This window comes from Populus trichocarpa, chromosome 17 (assembly GCF_000002775.5).
Source record: "Populus trichocarpa isolate Nisqually-1 chromosome 17, P.trichocarpa_v4.1, whole genome shotgun sequence".
Classification (NCBI taxonomy): Eukaryota; Viridiplantae; Streptophyta; class Magnoliopsida; order Malpighiales; family Salicaceae; genus Populus; species Populus trichocarpa.
Genome location: NC_037301.2, coordinates 5,675,186 through 5,694,158, shown reverse-complemented (window position 1 = coordinate 5,694,158; position 18,973 = coordinate 5,675,186). Strand labels below are relative to the sequence as shown.

The following is an 18,973-nucleotide window of genomic DNA, read 5'->3' as shown; positions in this document are numbered from 1 at the left end:
GGTGATACCATCTTCCCTTTTGCGTAACCAGTCTCATACCATAAAATCTCTGTTGACCAGTTAAGGTTTATAGTGACCATAATACTAGGTGACGACTCCTTAAATAAGATATTTTCCTCTAAAATAACAAGATGTTATTTGTGTTTTTTCCATGTGATTAATTCTTAATCAATTGTCGCGATATCCAGGTGTAGCAATATGATCAAACATTATAATATATTTTTTAATCTACTTTTCGTTATACTACTGAAATATTGAGAAGTAAACTACTTTCAGGAAACTATTTTTTATAATATCACTTAAAAAAAAACTAGTGTAATTGTAATGTAATTATAATTGTAATTGTGATTTTCTTCTTGGAAAGAAAGAAACACTATTTCTTCTTGAAAAGAAAGAAAGACTATATTTAAAGAAATATATAAATAAAAAACAAAAATTAATAACACGCTCTTTGGTTGTTCGATCTAAACGATCTCAACACACAGACCCTTAGCAGTTATCTCCCTTTCTCTCAGTCCGCAAATTCCCAAACCCTAGCAATCTCCCTTTCTGTTTCTGCAATCTCTCCTCGCGCAATCGCTATCTCATTCTCTCTCTCCCTTCATACCTGTCTTCTTCTTAGCTTCTCTGTATTTTCCTCTGTGCACACCGAATTTGTGCAATTTTTGTTGGTATTATATAACGACGATGACTGACGGAAAGCTCAATCTACCTGACGATCTCCTCCTCTCCTCCAAATCAGCTGATGAACGCCTCTCCTCCTTCAAAGGTTCAAATTTCAAATTTCGATTTTCTATTGTTTTATCCAATCGATTTGTTCCTTTTTTTTTGGGCATGTATACTTCCGTTTTGGTCTCACCTTTAGGGTTTTGACTATTATTTATATTTTTGCACTTGCTACTCTGTTTTTTTTTTTTTGCAACAATTTTATCTGATTTAGTTGAATGCAAGTTGCATGACTGTTGAAGTTGAATGGTTTCGATGTTAATTTATATTTCTGTGTATTTTTCATGCTCAATGGTGGTAGATTACTGAGCTTAATAAATGTTCTTTATATATATATGTATATTGTGGTTTTGTTGATTTTTAATGAATGGAAGTCATAGTAGTTAGGAATGTCTTTCTTTTTGGAAATGGAAGATCTAGGAGGAATTGGAGAGAACAAGGCGCCATTGAGTTTGGCAGATGAGTCTAAAGGTAGTTTGTTTTGTATTTCAAGGATTCTAAGCGGGAAAGAATTATTATACCTATTTGACAAATACTTATTCGCAGATTTCCGACATGAATTTGATGGTTTTTAATTGTATTATTATATTGATTGTTCTCACTACTTGCTACTTACAGATCAATTGACTGTGGACAACACAATACCACTTTCTCCTCAATGGCTTTATGCTAAGCCGGTGGATGCTAAGTCATTAACTGCTGGAGCATCAGGGGTATGAAGTTTAATTTGTCTAAAGTTGGACATGCGCATTGACTTGTTTATCTTTAGTTATCTATATCAGGGTGACATGATCTTCTTTTGTTGTTATTTTTAATTTATTGATATTTATTAATGCATGCTTACTTGGATATTTCTTTTGTCACTACTAATTTTGTTAGCGGATGTGATGTTCTGATATGTTTTGCAGGTTTTCTTGTTATTCTGGATAATTTATGTCATTTAGTGTGATTGTATGTTGTGGTGTTTAGAACCATGTATCTTATCTAGGGCCTTAACTAATTCTAAATTACATTAGTTGCGTGCCGGATTCAGAGATGAAATTTATTGGATTTAAAAGTCAATTGTTTTTTAACAAGAAGTTATACTTAGCAAGGTGTTGAAATACTTTTAGTTTTGGGTCCAACTCTACTCTGTAACTTTCAAATAATTCAACCTAAGGAGATTCAGTGGCAGCATCTTGATCTCTTTATAGGGAAATACCCCTGCGCCCCCTTTTTATCTGTCAGCAAGAATGCTGTCTTGTTGTTTATAAGTTACTACTTGTTCACTTAGTTTTGTGTGGGATGAACTTATATGTCACCTGAGTTTCTAGAACTATCAAAAGGTTTCCTCTATTTTTTGGGTGTTTTCCAGTGATCCTTGTTCCTGAAAATAACAGGAAACTCGTGCATCAAATTCTTTGTCCCTTGGAAACTCCATTGATAACAATTTGAAAGACAATTGGCGTTTAGATGGAACCCAAGACAAGAAAGATCGGAGGAGGATTGCTTCTGACATAGAAAGTAGCCGTCGCTGGCGTGAGGAGGAGAGGGATACAGGCTTGCTTGGTAGAAGAGATCGCAGAAAAGAGGACCATCGCGCTGATTCTGTTTCAACCAGAGATATATCTGAGAATAGGACTTTGTCTTCTTCAGATCGTTGGCATGACAGCAATAACCGCATTTCTGGGCATGAATCCCGAAGAGACAGCAAGTGGTCATCTAGGTGGGGTCCGGAAGATAAAGAGAAGGGTTCTTTAACTGATAAGAGGGCAGATGTTGAGAAGGAAGACACTCACAGCGACAAACAAAATTTTGGCACAGCTAGCCGCCCAACTTCTGACCTTGAGAATGATTCTCGTGATAAGTGGAGGCCTCGCCATCGTATGGAAGTTCATGCTGGTGGACCTGCTGTGTACCGGAGCGCACCTGGATTTGGGTCAGATAGAGGACGAGTGGAGAGCTCAAATGTGCGGTTTGCTGCTGGACGAGGGAGGTCTAACAATAGTGGGAACTTTCAAAATGGCAGGCATCTTAATTCTTCTCCTATTGGGTCCATTCCTGTGAATAAAAATCATGCATTCTGTTATCCAAGGGGAAAACTTCTTGACATTTACCGAAAGCATAAGACTCTTCCAAGTTTTGATCCTATGCCAGATGGGATGGAACATGCATCTCCAATAACACAGGAAACTGCTATCAAGCCATTGGCTTTTGTTTCCCCTGATGCAGAGGAAGAGGTTTATGAATATTATTTAATGTCATGTAAAAGGTATGCCTTGTAGTGATTGTCACTGCTTTAAATTGGATCTTATGATTCTTGCAGGCTGTCCTTGGAGATATATGGCAGGGAAAAATCACAAGCAGTGGAGGATTGAAAAGCTCATTTAGAGACAATGACACATCAAATAATAATACTGCAGGTGATCAATGCCCCATTTTCAGTTGACTTTTGCATATCATGCCATCTGTTCTTTCTAACTCACATTTTTGTTTATTCAGGCTTTGGTGAGGTGCCTTTAGGTGAGGGGAACCCAAATTCCTCTGTTAAGACTGAAGAAATTGCTGACTCTTTTGGAAAAATTACTGTTAATGCTTCTGGTCAAGGTATTGGTTCTGAGATGTTAGATACATCAATGGCCGAGGGTAAGTGATCATAACATTGAGTTTTCAACTTTTTCTATCTCACTGTGTTAATACAATTTCATCTGTTATGTATTTCAGAAAAGGATTCACAAAAAGATGGCACACAGAAGCTTACAACAACAATTGGCAGAGAGTTGACGGATGACTTTGTGCGTGCAGTTTCCAAGAAAGACGATTGCAGTGTCGGGGAGTGTGGTCCAAGCGACAATGTTGTGGAGTTGAAAGCTTTTGAAACGTCATCAGTGGAAGATGTGGCTTCAAAGAAGCACCTTAAGTTGGGGGATAACGAGCCAACTACTTTTGAGATTGGTAGCCAGCTTCCTGGTGATTCCAGTTCTCTATTTGATTTTATTATTCCACTCGAGGAGCTATCATTGTGCTATCTTGATCCTCAAGGGGCAATCCAGGGACCGTACCTTGGTATTGATATCATTGCATGGTTTGAGCAAGGATATTTTGGAACTGATCTACCAGTTTGTTTGTCAGATGCTCCCAGTGGATTACCGTTCTTTGAGCTTGGAGATATTATGCCTCACCTTAAATTTAAACCTGGGTGCGCTTCAAGCACTAGTCCATCTGCTAAGTTACAACTATCGGAACCTGTTGGAGAAAACTTGGAAGGGAGCGCACTGCCTCCTGCTTCTTCTCTTGAATTCAAGGGTTCTTCTGTCAGCGAAGAACTGCAGTATGCCTCATCTGGATTTGAGGCCATCCCTAGTGTTAGTGGTCAGTCAAGAACACCTGATCATGGTTTTCGCCCCAGGACAGTGGATTCTGATGATCAAAGATTCCAAAATATTGTTTCTTTGGATGAAGGTAAGTTACTAAGAGTGATTCTGCTGTTTATGTCTCTGAATCCATTTTTTGTGCTAATTTAATTGTTTTGATCTTTGTTTGATACAGAAATTGTCTTTCCTGGAAGGCCTGGAAGCAGTGGCAACCCTGTGATGACAGATGCCGCAGACATTCAGAGTTTTGTTTCTAATCCTCCTAGCCACCCTGTCATCTTAAATGAATTTTCAGAAACTGGCATGCTTACTCATCAGGATGAAATAGTTCATCCATTTGGCTTGCTGATGTCTGAGCTCAGAAGCAACTCTCATCCAAAGCATGCTCAAGCATCCTATCTGGCTTCAAGCATGAGTGAGGGTCATGCTATGGATCCTTATACAGAGCGTGATGCTGCTCTTGCTAGCCACAGGTCCTTTGATTTAGTATCTGATCAATCCCGTTATACAGATACATGGCCTGAAGATTATAGTAAAAAGCCACTCATGAACCCCCACATTGATCTAGGTACCACAGACACTCGACACTTATTTCAGAGGCAACCTGAGTTCAATGATTTTGACCAGCAGCATCTCATGCCACAGAAGATGCAAAACGAACGTCAACAACAGAATCATGTATCTCATCCCTTCTTACAAGAACTGGGTTTTGAGCAAATCCCTTCTCATCTGATTGAACTGCAATTTCAACAGCAGAGAAAGTTGGAGCTCCAACAACAGTGGCAGTTGGAGCTTCAACGGTTGGAGCTTCAACGGCAGCAGCAGTTGGAGCTTCAACGGCAGCAGCAGTTGGAGGTTCAACGTCAGCGGCAGTTGGAGGTTCAACGTCGGCAGCAGTTGGAGCTTCAACGTCGGCAGCAGTTCGAGCTTCAACGTCGGCAGCAGTTGGAGCATCAGCGGCGGCAGCAGTTTGAGCTTCAGCAACAGCAGCAACAGTTTGAACTTCAGCAACAGCATCATTTACTGCATCAACAGCAGCAGCAACAACAGCTTCATCAGTACCAAATGAAATTGCAGCAGCAGCAGGTTCTGGAACAGTTGCTGCAGCATCAGATGTCTGATCTTGGCTATGGGCAGGGAAAGGGAGATCCAATGAGAGACAACTTGGTTGATCAGAGTCAATTTAGGACACTACTTCCAGAACTGCAGCGAAATCTGCATATTCCAAGGCACTTGGATCTGTCACTGGAGCAGGTAATTCGAGCAAAGATTGGCCAGAATAATCTTCAAGAACCTCAGACTGATATCTTAGACCTCTTATCACAGGTGAAGCATGGTAATATATTGCCTTCAGACCTGCAATTCCATCATCAGCTAGAACAGATGCAGGCGCAAGAGTTGTCTTTGGCAAGGTCTACAGGATTTAACACTTCAGATTGTCACCTGCAACAGCAGAGGCAATCCTCACATGATGAACATTTAAGCCACATCAAATGGAATCATGCTTTACAGGAGTTACATCAGGGTGGGTTTTATGAGCCTAGCTCTATGGCATTTGACCATCCGACTTCTCTTCCTGCTATCACACTAGGGATTAAGTTGGATAATGTAAATGGTCATTCCCAAGGTCCAGATTCAGCAGAACATCTATATATGCATCCTGCTGAGCAACTGGGTTCTGTTTCTTCAAATGCTCCCTCTTGTGACCAACAAGTTCTTGATGATATTTATGCTTCTCATCCTGAAATGACAGAGAACTACTTCCCTGGAAAACGAAGGCAGCAAGAGAATAGTTGGGTTGAAGGAGGGATGCAACAGCTGCATCATGAAAATGAAAGAAAAAGAAATGTTTCAGAAGCTTCAGGAAACTCTAGTATTTGGTTATCAGGTCAACGAGATGAGGAGAGCTCGAAGCAAGTTTTAATGGATCTTCACCAAAAAATAGGTCTTCAGTCTATTCACTCATCAGAAGATGATTATGGGCACCTTACATCCTCTTCAAAGTCTCGGGAATCCTTTTGGCCGATCACTGATTCATCTTCTTCAAATCATAATCCAGATCAAGAAGTTGCCATGAATAACTCATTTATGGATAGGCCTCAACATTTGAACTCAAATTCTCTGTTGCATGATAATCCTGCCATGGCCTTGAGTGGTCAATTACACCTAGGAAATGGTGAAAGATTGCATGGGTCAAATTCTGGAGCACTACTGGAAGAACCAACTTTTTTGTCTGGCATGATAGATACTTCTCAAGCTAATCATGTGGATAACAGGTTTGGTTCAAAATATACCAAGGATAAAGACTTGGCAGAATTGGATAACAGATCTGGGTCCAAATGTGTGAGGGCCATGTCCAGGTCTGTTTCACACATTGAAGAAAACTTTGTTGAACAAGCTGAAACTGCTATGGATCTTGTTAATGCCCATAGCAGGCATAGTTCACTAAGCAGTGCTGGTAATTTCTCTGCCATCTCGTCAGATATCATTCGTATGCTTAGATGGATATTAGAGGTTTTGTGAAAATCTGCAGGTGGATATGGAGGCTTACATGGCTATGAGATGGGATTAGATAATTCGACCAGTGAAGAGGTTTCTAATGACAGGTAATGTTTCTCAGCTGAGTTGTGGCATAGTATTGTTTTTAATGAGGTGGAACGCATCATCTTCTCTTGTTAACAATGATGTTAATTCTCTATCTTGAATATCGTGTTCTACACAATTGGTATCGTAGCACATACATTGTTACTCTTTGGTAGGTTAGGTGCAACTTATGATTTCTTTTTATTAAGAAGCTTAAAACAAGATGCAATTTGTTTGGGTGAACACTTGCACCTTGACTGGTTTGGATTGTGGGTCCCCTTGTGCATGTGCATACATTAACATGGTGTCATGTCATCTTGTCTTATTAGCTGCTGGTATCCTGGACTTATTTCTAGCAACTTAACTGACGTGAAAAAAGGTAAAAGATAACAGAGGAAACCATAAATCTTGAAGTGCCAAATTTTGAAACCATTGCTGGACTGCAAATGGGCCAAACCATAGGGTACTTTTTTACATTGCCCCTGCTTTTCTTTTCAAATAGTTGCTTCAGAATGAAAAGTGAGTTGGAGATATTTTTGTCACCCAAACCACTTTTTTAATTTCTTTCTTTTTATTATGATAAAGTAAAAACTTTACATCTCAAGTGGCGCAGTAAAAACTACATCCTCTGCAAAGCCAAAGGGCTGATTCAATATCACCGGTGTTGTGAACAGAGAAAGCCTTATTTGTGGCGGCAAGGACATTAACTCCTGAATTTCACAATTTACTTATTTTGCATATGAGCTCTGTGGTCCAAACTATTTATGCATGACTTGACTATTAGCAACTTCAGTGTTTGTTCATGTGTAAATCTTTTATGGGTTTTCCCTTGTAAATCTGTGTTATGACATCGGGAGCTATCAGTAAGGACTTGCTTCATAAACATAGGAGTTGCGAGTTGTACTATTTTAACCTGAAACTAATATTGATTTTCATGAAAAATGCTTGTGGACAGGGTTATATTAAGTAAAGGGCTTGACAATTCCTTGCATAAACACCCACCAGTGTCCCGAGCCTTATCTTCCCTGGATGCTTTGTCAGACATGGGATCTGCTTCGCATAACAAGCATAAAAATCCAACAAGCATTGCAACTTCTGATGGTATATCATTAGTGTCAGATTTGTTGTCTTTTGTTTATTGGGTTTTGGATAATTGTGGTGATTTACAAAAAAAAAAAAAAAAACTTTGGTAAATTTCAGAAAGGAGGAACGAGTCTGTAGAGAATTTAGCAGCAGCATGGGGAGGTGATACTCAAGCATCTGGCATGAAAGAAGTGCGTTTTAGGAGGACTGCGTCTTACAATGATGCTGGTATAACAGAGACATCATTCATAGATGTGCTAAAAAAGCCTGTTTTTTCTGAGGCTGAAGCAGCTAATGCGGCTGCCTTGGAATCATCTGATGGTTCACTGACTGGACGAAGTGGGAAAAAGAAAGGGAAGAAAGGAAGGCAGATTGATCCTGCTCTCCTTGGCTTCAAGGTTTCTAGCAATCGCATTATGATGGGTGAGATACAACATCTTGATGACAACTGATACATGCTGTTCTTGTACGTTTTTCTCCACTTATGAGTAGATTTTGTACCGATTACTGAAGAAGCAAATAGGACTTGAGATTCTTTGTTTTTTTTTCCTTCCCTTTTCCTGTCTTGTTCAAGGTGTGGAGAAACTGCCTAAATTTCTGCTCTCGTCTGCCCTGCCATATTGTTAGTTTATGTAAGTTCAAATTTTATGTAATATAAAATATTTTGTAGACATGAAACATGTTAGAGAATAATAAAATATAAATCCTATATTAGGTTTTTAATCATTTCAGAGATGGTTCTTGATATATAATATAAATAATATATATTTTTATATTTCATGAGTTCAAATTAATTTTATTGCGAGTTTATAGAAGTTTTAAGCTTAAAAGTTTTACTAGAGGCAAATTTTATTTTATATTTTACGGTCTCAATAGTTGCTCGTGGGGGATAAAAAATGCAAAAAAAATATCAGTTATTATTAAACCTGAAAGTTCTTGTTTGTGAACTATCATTTGTTTTTGTTAAATTTTTTTTTTATAATTGTTATCAAGTTAAAGAAAATATCAAAATACCATCTTTATATTTTATGTGACTAAAAATTAAAAATATCATAAATGTTATGATGTTCAAAATCTATTATTAGTAATATTATTTTTATATCATATACATAATAATTGTATAAAATATCATTAAAATCTAAATAAAAATAGTATTTAAGAAGCATGTAAAGAATAAAGAGAGTAAATTTTGCATGCATGATCGGTAACTCCTATACCAAATGATTGATTTTTCTCATGTCTCCGATGATTTTTGAATTATAATTTAGTTATATTTATCAATCATTTGGATGATCGGTAACTCCGATACCAAATGGTTGATTTTTGCAGTATCACGAGTTACCGATCATCCTATTTGCTCCAACAGACATGCGGTTCTGTAGCCAAAGCGACTTCGTCCCCTTCGTGGATGTTTAGATTTCAATTAATAAGTCAACCACTGGAAAGGGTTACAAGTTTCCAGTGTATGGCTAGATTTCAATCAACACAACCGATTCCTATAGGAGCACTAAACAATCTGAGATACATACGCCATAATTTCATGGACCATGCCCAACTCAACCGTTGATTCAAGCTAGCATGGCTAATGAGAAAGTCCACCAGGTAAAGTGAGGCCCAAATATTTAGTTTTTAAAAATTATTTTTTGTTTACTTGATTAGCTAATTTACTAGCCTTGCTGCCGTGCTTCCCTACAAATCAGACTATATATTTTTTTTAAAAAAAAAATATTGTTCAAAGTACTTAAATGGGTAAAAAATAAAATAAAAAACCAGTTATGACAAACCTGTAAGCACACTAATTAGGGTTAAGTCATTCCGGGATATCTCGCCAAATCTATAGCCCAGATAATATAATTTGAATAACATGAGAAAAAAAATAAAAAGAATTATAAAGTTCTTTTATAAAAAAAATATAATAAATTTTCAAATCCGTAACCTGAGTCATTAAACTCGAACTCAATCAATTAAATATTTAAGAATGAAATTGAAAAAAAGAATTTTAATTATACAAAAGGATTCTAAAAAATAGCAATAAAATAATGAGGATCAAATTAAAATACAAAATAAATTTTATATTTAATTGAAGGGTGAAATTTTAAAAAAAATCAATTTAGTAAAATAAATTTTTTTTTTTAGAAAAAGAATGAGGATCAAAATTGACATAAAAAATAAAAATAATATTATAATTAATGGGTGAAATTGAAAGGAATTATAACTTTTACAAAGAGGTCAAGAAAAAAATCAAAACAATAAGAACCAAATTGAAAAACATAATACCATCAATTTGAATTGAATTGAATGATGAAATTGAAAATCACTAAAACTTTTACAAAAGGACAGGAAAAAAAATTAGAAATATAAAGAATGAGGACCACATTGATAAATATAATAGTTGATAAATTGAGATTAAAGGATGAAATTAAAAATAAATAAAACTTTTATAAAAGATTAAGACCAAAAATTATAAATCAAAAGAATAAGGATTGAAGTTGAAATACCAACAACCAAGAGGATTAAACTGTAATTTTTTGGGGTGGAGAGAGAGAAGAAGGAAGAAGAAGAAAGGCCTATTGACGCCAAACTAAACCACCACCTGTGAAACACGCTGCACTAACAGGAATAGACATGCCAGCGCTTCGAATGACACGACTAAAGGGTATTTTTGGATGCCAGGAGGCGTTGCACGCATCGACTAAAGGGTGTAGACGCCTTTCATGTACCCTTGGATGTGCCACATATGCGACCACCTTTTTATTTTTGTTTTATTTTATTTAGTCAAATACAAAATTTCTCTTGAGTTGACATGATAATTACAAAAAATCATCGTGAAAATTCAAAAACACCCTATGTTCTTAGGCTTAATATTTTTTTTTATTATTATTTTAAGGTTATTTTCTTTGTTTCATTGTGCATTTTATATAATGCCCCATAAATTCTTAACGTCTTACAATTTTCATGAGCTTTGAAATCAAGAAAAACAAGGTAAATTTTTTTACATACCATTAACTCAATTAACATTTCTCCAATGTAACAATTTATTTTCCTCGTACCTTTATGACAATCACAAATTATTCCTACTAAAAGCTTTATTACAACACTAAAGCCAACCTTAAGATTTCACTTTACACTTGGAATCTTTCTTGTCTTAGCCATGTCTTAACAATTAAGCATCCTACAAGAATTTAGTTTTAACATTAATCTTTATCTGAAGTCGAATTGCATTATTCATAAATAATACAACTTTATTGACCAATTACCTAATTTTTCCTTTAAATTGTATGGCATCTTAGGCTAATTTTATTTTCCAGAATTCACTTTCCGGGAAATCACTTTTCAAACTTTCCTGTGTTTGTTTAACATTAGAAAAGTTGGTCAACGGAAAACACTTTCCAGTCAAAGGAAAATTTAGCTTGATTTTCAGGAAAGTGTTTTCCTGGAAAATTTGGGCAGAAAACACTTTTCGGAAGTTGTGAAAAATTTAGAAATGTCATATTATTTGCTGATTATATCAAATTTGATCCTCAAACTTTTGATTGCTATATATATTTTGTTTTGAATATTTATTTTTCAATTTCATCTCTTAAAATTTAATTTTTATATTAACTTTGATCCTCATTTTTATAATTGTTATTTACTTTTTCCTTATCATTTTTTTATTGAAATTTTTTATCTATCAAATTTGGTCCTTATTCTTTGATTGTTACTTATTTTTTTTGAAATAATTTATGAGATGTTAATTATTATTATTTTAATTTCTTCATCTTTTTTTTTTTTTTTTAGATTTGATCTCTATTATTTTGATTATTATTTATTTTATTTGAGATAATTTATGAAATTATATTTTTTTTCAATTTCATTCTCATTCAACTTTTTAATTTGTAAGATTTGTTCCTTATTATTTTAATAAAATTGAGAAAAATAAAACGTTAATAAGTTATTTTCCAGCTCATTTTCCATGACATAACCAAACACTAGAAAATGTTTTCTAACTTATTTTCACTATGCCATTATACAGTTTTACCGACGGATTAATTCCGTCGGTATAAGGAACACAAACCGTCGGTAATAATTTTACCGACGGTATCTCTGACGGATTTAGTCCGTCGGCGTCATGAGCGTCGGTAATTATAATTCCGTCGCCATTTATGTCGGTAATAAAAAAAACCAATACCGACGGAAATGCCGACGGAATTACAGACGGATAAGCGCGCCAAAATAAAATTCCCGCCACCAAGTTACCGACAAAATATTTCCGTCTGTAAACTTCAACGGTAATTACCGACGGAATATCCGTCGGTAAAATTCAACGGTAATTACCGACGGATATTCCGTCGGTAAAAGACACGGTAATTCCGACGGAATATCCGTCGGTGATTGGGGCACGACCGTAAATATTGTAAACGATACTAAAATACCGACGGACAAATTCTCTCTGTAAATCCGTCGGTATAAATTTAAAATATTTACAAAAAATTATTAATTAACAGTTAAAATCTTATAACCAAATAAATTTTCATTAGACATTAAAAATGTAAAATTAATGTTAAATAATATTCATCGAAATATTCATTACAAATTTAATGTTTTAAAAAAACAAAATTAAACTAATTAAAATAGCGGCGGAGCTGGAGGAGGAGGAGGAGGAGGAGGCTGGTTGTTGCCGGGACCGTACGGCAAAAAAAAAGGAGCACATGGATCATCACCCATCTTTGATCTAATCTCTATGACCATTTGATGGAGCTGAGCATAATCCGTCGAGAGGCGTTCATATTGTTGTTTCAAGGCTAAAAACTCCTCTGACTGGGTGCTTGATACTGATGGAGAGCTCCCAACGGTTGAGACACTACGGGCCGACCGTAATTTTTCGGCCATCGTGTTGGAGAGCCCGTAGACCCTATTTTTATCGGGTCCACCAGACGATCCGACCTCCATCCACAAATCCGGATCGAAATCTGGTTGGGTCAAAGGATCGTCCCCATATCTCTCTCTCAACCGGCTATTATAGGTCTCCTGATTTTTTTTTTTTAAAAAATCATTATATTCAATTCAAGAAAATAATAACTTACAAAATAATTTGATTGATCGAACATACCACAAAATTCTGAGCACGGTTGTCCACGTACTGCTGCACCCTCTTTTGGCGGTCTTGACTCCGCACGTGCGTCTCTAGAAATAGCTCCATTGGACTCGGCTCACGTCCAAGAGACGTAGCCTGTAAGGAAAAAAAAGATTGCAAGTGAAATATATTTATAAGCAACAACAAATTAATTAACGATATATTTCATTTAAAATAATCTTACCATCCGCTTCGCATGTGCGCTGAACGGGACGGAGCCGCCGGTGTGCGTGGTCACCGAACCATGAATTTCCCGGTTCCGGTTGACGGCTTCGGATTGTGAGCGCCGTGAGAATCGCTCAGACGTCACGTGCTCAATATATGCCGCCCATATATCTCCCGAGATGAATGGCGGTTTAAATTCCAGCCAAACTGCCACCTCATTCCAGCCTTCAAGACCGTTGTCCCTCGCATATCTTTTCGCCTTTTTTTGAGTGTCATACCAAAAATCACGCAACCTACATCCATAGTAACTAATTAGAATTTAGAACACAAAATTATAAATCAAAAATAAATATTATTTTCGATGTTACCTAGTTGCCGCGTGATTCTCCCATACTCTCCTGACAACATTGTTGTCCGTGCTATCCCACTCAAATTTATTCTGTATATATAAATAATTCATTGAAAATAAAAATAGTACAAGATATAAAATTACAAAAATTATTTATTAAAAATAAACTGGAAATTAAAAATTAACACCTACCTGAAATCGCCGAAACCAGGCATCGATATTAGGTCTCCACTCAGGATGTCTGGAGACCTGACTCCATTGAAACAATGGAATCTCCATCGACGATTTCATCGCCATTGTAATTGTCCTGGCAGCCTCAATGTTTGTGAACCTGAAATTAAATAATAAAAAATTAATTATTTGTTCATAAATTATGTTATAAGTATTAAAAAAAACTAAAACCTAAACAAACTTACATTGAGATGTCATCCTTCCATTGTGCCTGGTACTTGCGGGTGAATTGACCCCGCTGTGAAGGCACGCCGCTTCTGCGCTGTGAAACCGCGGTAGAAGAGGAAGCATCACACGGTGGCGCAGATGCATCGTCGTGATCAGCACCTAAGGAGATGTCCTCCTCGCTGCTAGAAGAACTATGTGCAACCGTCTGCTGACGACGTGCTGTAGATTTCATTCGACGCATCTACACAAATGTATATGAATTATTACATAAATTAACTTTAATTATTTAAAAAAAATTCAGCAGCACCTCCTTTATACTAGAGACTACCCACAGTTTTCAAACCTGCAATATTTACAATAACCACAATCCATATAATCTCCATCAACATCATATATACAACCTAATATCATTAGGAATTCAATCATCAATAAAAATTCGGCAGCACCTCCCCTATATTGGAGACTACCCACAGTTTTCAAACCTGCAATCTGGACAATAACTACAATCCAGATAAGCGCCAGCAACAGCAGAGAGACAACCGAAGAGCGAGACCAAGGCAACAAGAACAAGGAGGCCAAGACAAACAAGAAGAGCCGAAAAGGAAGAGAAACGAAGGAAAGGGAAGGCGAGAGGGCAAGGCACAGGGAGAACAGAAAGGCAACAAGAACGAGGAGGGCAAGACAAACAAGAAGAGCCGAAAAGGAAGAGAAACGAAGGAAAGGGAAGGAGAGAGGGCAAGGCACAGGGAGAACAGAAAGGCAACAAGAACAAGGAGGCCAAGACAAACAAGAAGAGCCGAAAAGGAAGAGAAACGAAGGAAAGGGAAGGCGAGAGGGCAAGGCACAGGGAGAACAGAAAGGCAACAAGAACAAGGAGGCCAAGACAAACAAGCAGAGCCGAAAAGGAAGAGAAACGAAGGAAAGTGAAGGCGAGAGGGCAAGGCACAGGTAGAACATAAAGTCAACAATAACAATTATTCCAATACAAACAATAATATCCTAAAATTAATATAAACTAATTAAATTTAATTCTATATTTCAATAACACTAAACAAAACATCCTAAATACAAAACAAATAATACATGAATTCAAAATAAATTTTGGAATAAAAAATGCTTACCTTAATAGTGTTGATTTTTAGATTTTATCTATAAAAATACACAAAACAAAGAACACCAAAAAAATAATGATAATTAAAATAAAAAAAATATAAAGATAAAGAAAAACCATTACATACCTTTTAATATGTTGAAAACTATCACTAAAACAATCAAATATCTTCCAAAACTTAAACTAAAAACCGGGAGGAGAAGAAATAGAGATGAGAGCCAAGAGAAAAAATGAAATGGGGGGGAAGGGAGGGGGGGTTTTATATGCCAATTTTTCCGTCGGAATTACTGACGGAACATTAAATGTTGTCGGTGGCATTTATTTCCGTCAGTAATTCCGACGGGAAATAAATTGAAATGCGTACCAAAATTTTCGAAAGTGCCGCCTTTTGTTTTTATCCGTCGGTAATTCCGTCGGAAATTTCCGACGGAAATTTACCGCCGACAATTCCGTCGGTAATAGTGACTCTGACAGGCGTGCGCTTCGGGATGTGTAATTTCCGTCGGTGATGTTCGTCGGTGAGTCCGTCGGAAATTGTGGCACAAGCCCGTAATTTTTTTCAAAGTCTCTGTGAAATACCGACGAAACTATTCCGTCGGTAAGTTCCATCGGTGATTGCCGTCGGAAATGCCGTCGGTGAGTCTGTTGGAAAATGTGACACAAGCCTGTAATTTGTTTCCAACTCTCTGTGAAATACTGACGACACTATTCCATCGGTGACGTCTGTCGGTAAAACAGTCAATATTTATGCGGCTTCTACATAAATTTTCTTCTATCCTCCTGCACACTTAGATCACACACAGCACAATAACAGGAGTTGACAATTAAAAAAGAATAAATATTTCATGTTCCAAAATATTACGTTATAAAAATAAGGTTTTACAGCATGTTTAGTCAGAATTTTCATCTTCGTCCTCAATTGAATTGTCATCATCCGCTTCATCGCGCTCTTCAATGTGGTTATCATCTTCTTCATCAACATTTTGTACTGCACTAGTAGAGCTCAAAACGGCATTCAACTTCTCTACATCAACATCAACAAGACTATCGTCGAAAACATGAAAATTCGAATTTTCTTCTAAATCAATCGAAGGAGCAACTCGGTATGGTTCAACCAACTCACTAGCTTGAAAGACTTCATCTATCACACTTGTGTCTTCGTTCTCATCCTGAACAACCTCAACACGACCCCTAGGTTTTGTTTTTAAAACGGATAACCAATCAACTCTTGATCGGTCCCTTCTAAAGGAAGGGGTGTATGTGTAATAAACTTGTTGGCATTGCTTTGCGAAAACAAAGACGTCGTTTACGTTGCGGTGTCTAGCTTTTGAGTTGATTTCAACGAGACCATAGTGAGGATCTACTTTGATTCCTCTGTCAGTTGTGTCATACCAATAGCATTTGAATAAAAACACTATATTCTGCTCGCTATGATATTGCAGTTCCATGACCTCTTCCAATCTACTGTAGTAGTCAACTTCAAACTCACTAGAAGTCGATCCCTTAATACAAACACCGCTGTTTGTATGTCTTTCTTCCATGCCCATATTCTTCAGTATGAAAGATATATCCATTGACAAAATACCCGTTATAGCACTTGACTTTCCTTTCAGGGCCTAAGCTTAGTAAAGATAGTGAAATAGTAGCACTAACTCCCATTTGATAAACCTTGTATATTAAATACAACAATAATCAATAAACATATATTATGTAATATATATTTACGTATAGTGAATTACATTGCAAGAGATTATGAGTTTGTGATAGGACTTACATGTGTTCTAAACCATGTGGCAAATTGTTCATCTTGTAATTGAAAGATCTGGGATTCCGTCAGCTGTGAGTTATTGGACAGTAAGTATCGTCGATGTTGCCTGCAAGGTTTAGTCAGAATTATATGAGTTTATGGTATCACAAAACATAAATAGTACACTCTTGACAAAGTTTATGTCGAACATCTACTTACTTAATAAAATGTCTCAACTCATCACAGTTAAATATGATATAATTGTGTGCTTGTCTGAACTCTATTTCAGACAAATATCTTCCCCTCACGACATTTTTAGGTGTGGGTCGTCTAGGATTAGAGAATATTGACAAGTTCCCACTTGAAGGCACTTCACCACCATCATCATGCCGTGGAATTTGGTTGATCCTCGTTCTCAAATGAGGTTCGAAATAGTATGAGATAAATGTTGAGATCTCCTCAATAATATAGGCCTCACATATTGACGCCTCAACATGCGCCTTGTTCTTAACCTTTTTTTTAAGATTGAACAAGTACCTGCATATATATATATATATAATCAATAATTATAAATAAAAAAAATTTAATTATGAATTACATAGCAACTGTAATATCTAACCTCTCGAATGGATACATCCATCTGTACTGGACCGGTCCTCCAACTTTTACCTCAAACAGTAAATGTACGGGTAGATGCTCCATTGAGTCAAAAAATGATGGAGGGAATATCATCTCAAGTTTGCATATTGTCTCCACGATATTCGTTTCAAGCCTCTCAATGTGATCAACATTCAACTTGCTGGAGCATATATCTCTGAAAAAATGACTGATCTCCGTTAGTGCATCCCATATCCCCTTTGGCAACAAATCATGAAAAGCTAATGGGATGAGTGTTTGCATAAACACATGGCAGTCATGACTCTTCATTCCATATAATCTGCATTCCTAGGTATTAACCATCCTTGATATGTTCGAGGCATGTCCATCAGGAAAACGCAGACTCTTAAGCCATTTGTAGACTAGTAGTTGTGCGTTTTTCTCTAACACGAAGCTTGCTCTTGGTTTTGCGACCCGTGACCCATCACAAACCAACTCCATATTTTTACGGTTACAGAACAACGCTACATCCAATCTAGCCTTGATGTTGTCCTTTGTCTTCCCCTTCACATCCATGACGGTGTTGAAAATGTTCTCAAACACGTTCTTTTCAATGTGCATGATGTCAAGGTTATGACGGAGAAGATTGGTCTTCCAATAAGGAAGCTCCCAAAATATACTTCGCTTCACCCAGTTATGGGTCAAACCAAAACCAGGAAACTTCTGCTTACCTGATTGGAGACCAAACACAATGTCACCATACTGTGAAACAACATCAAGCAATTCTTCACCGGAAAGACGCGGAGGTGCAACATCCTTTTCAACTCTGCCAACAAAGAAATCCTTCCTGCCAAAATTTCTCGCCGTCGGCGATGCCGCCGGTATATACCGACGGAACAATTCTGTCGGTATATACCGGCAACATCGCCGATGGAGTTTTTCCATCGGGTAATTCCGACAGATGTTGAGACGGAATTATTTCCGTCGGCAATGTTTACCGACAGAAATAATTCCGTCGGTAAGTCTGTTGGTGTTATCCGATTTTCTGGTAGTGTTTCCATTACACTACCAAACATCAGAAAATAATTTACTTTCCCGGAATTCACTTTTCAAAAGGAAACTACTTTCCAGCAAACAAACGGGGCCTTAGTATACCATCACAGATTCTGCCAGCTTCAATCTTTAATTCTGTTTTATTCTTTATGCCCCTCTCTCAAAGTCTTATATATCATATATAAAGCCCTTTACTTTTTAGAAGGACAACACCACTTAGTCATAGGCAACAATATGAAGTCATTCGAGAGAATTGTTCCCTTAAACCCTACTATTTTATTTAATCAATTTGCGTACTTGACTTCAAAATATAATATTTGATAAATTAGGATTGAAGGATGAAATTAAAAACAAATAAAACTTTTATAAAAGAGTCAAGATAAAAATTAGAAATCAAAAGAATAAGGATTAAAGTTGAAATACCAACAGCCAAAATGAGTAAACTGCAATTTTTGGGGGATGAGAGAGAAGAAAAAAGAAGAAGAAAGGCTCCAAACTAGAAAATGCATACAGGAGAATGGAAGAAAGAAAATTATTAAGGCTGAAATTATAAAATTAAGGAATTCCACTTTTGCAAAGAGATAAGGAAGAACATGGTTCATTCCAGACAATATATTTAAAGACTAAAATATAACTTGTAAAATATAATTGTGAGATTAGGATGAAAAATGGTAATTGAGATGAAAGAATT

The 18,973-nt window shown here is 36.7% G+C and overlaps 2 protein-coding genes across 9 annotated transcripts; both read left to right on the top strand.

Moving 5' to 3' along the window:
- Positions 1-439: 439 nt before the first annotated feature.
- Positions 440-8,471, top strand: LOC18107225 (protein ESSENTIAL FOR POTEXVIRUS ACCUMULATION 1). Of its 8 annotated transcripts, none has more exons than XM_052448356.1 (11): positions 442-769; positions 1,345-1,439; positions 2,106-2,945; positions 3,032-3,128; positions 3,208-3,351; positions 3,430-4,167; positions 4,255-4,934; positions 5,007-6,537; positions 6,613-6,685; positions 7,618-7,763; positions 7,863-8,471. In XM_052448356.1, the coding sequence occupies exons 1-11, from the start codon at positions 688-690 to the stop codon at positions 8,195-8,197; spliced, it is 4,761 nt and encodes a 1,586-aa protein (XP_052304316.1). In that variant the 5' UTR covers positions 442-687; the 3' UTR covers positions 8,198-8,471. The 8 variants fall into 8 exon arrangements, with proteins under 8 accessions (XP_024448068.2, XP_052304316.1, XP_052304314.1 ...); XM_052448354.1 differs by having other exon boundaries at positions 4,983-6,537; XM_052448355.1 differs by having other exon boundaries at positions 4,255-4,958.
- An 852-nt stretch (positions 8,472-9,323) lies between these two features.
- On the top strand, positions 9,324-14,726 carry LOC127904530 (uncharacterized). The gene is made up of 2 exons (XM_052448709.1): positions 9,324-9,347; positions 14,286-14,726. The coding sequence occupies exons 1-2, from the start codon at positions 9,324-9,326 to the stop codon at positions 14,724-14,726; spliced, it is 465 nt and encodes a 154-aa protein (XP_052304669.1).
- The last annotated feature ends 4,247 nt before the right edge of the window (positions 14,727-18,973 follow it).

Bases quoted from the DNA above. Each gene is read 5' to 3' on its own strand.
- LOC127904530 (XM_052448709.1), top strand. From the start codon at position 9,324: ATGGCTAATGAGAAAGTCCACCAG. The intron at 9,348-14,285 runs GTAAAGTGAGGC...ACTACAATCCAG, and splicing joins CTAATGAGAAAGTCCACCAG to ATAAGCGCCAGCAACAGCAG.
- LOC18107225 (XM_024592296.2), top strand. From the start codon at position 688: ATGACTGACGGAAAGCTCAATCTACCTGACGATCTCCTCCTCTCCTCC. The intron at 2,946-3,031 runs GTTTATGAATAT...TGATTCTTGCAG, and splicing joins CCCCTGATGCAGAGGAAGAG to GCTGTCCTTGGAGATATATG. The intron at 3,129-3,207 runs GTGATCAATGCC...TTGTTTATTCAG, and splicing joins ATCAAATAATAATACTGCAG to GCTTTGGTGAGGTGCCTTTA.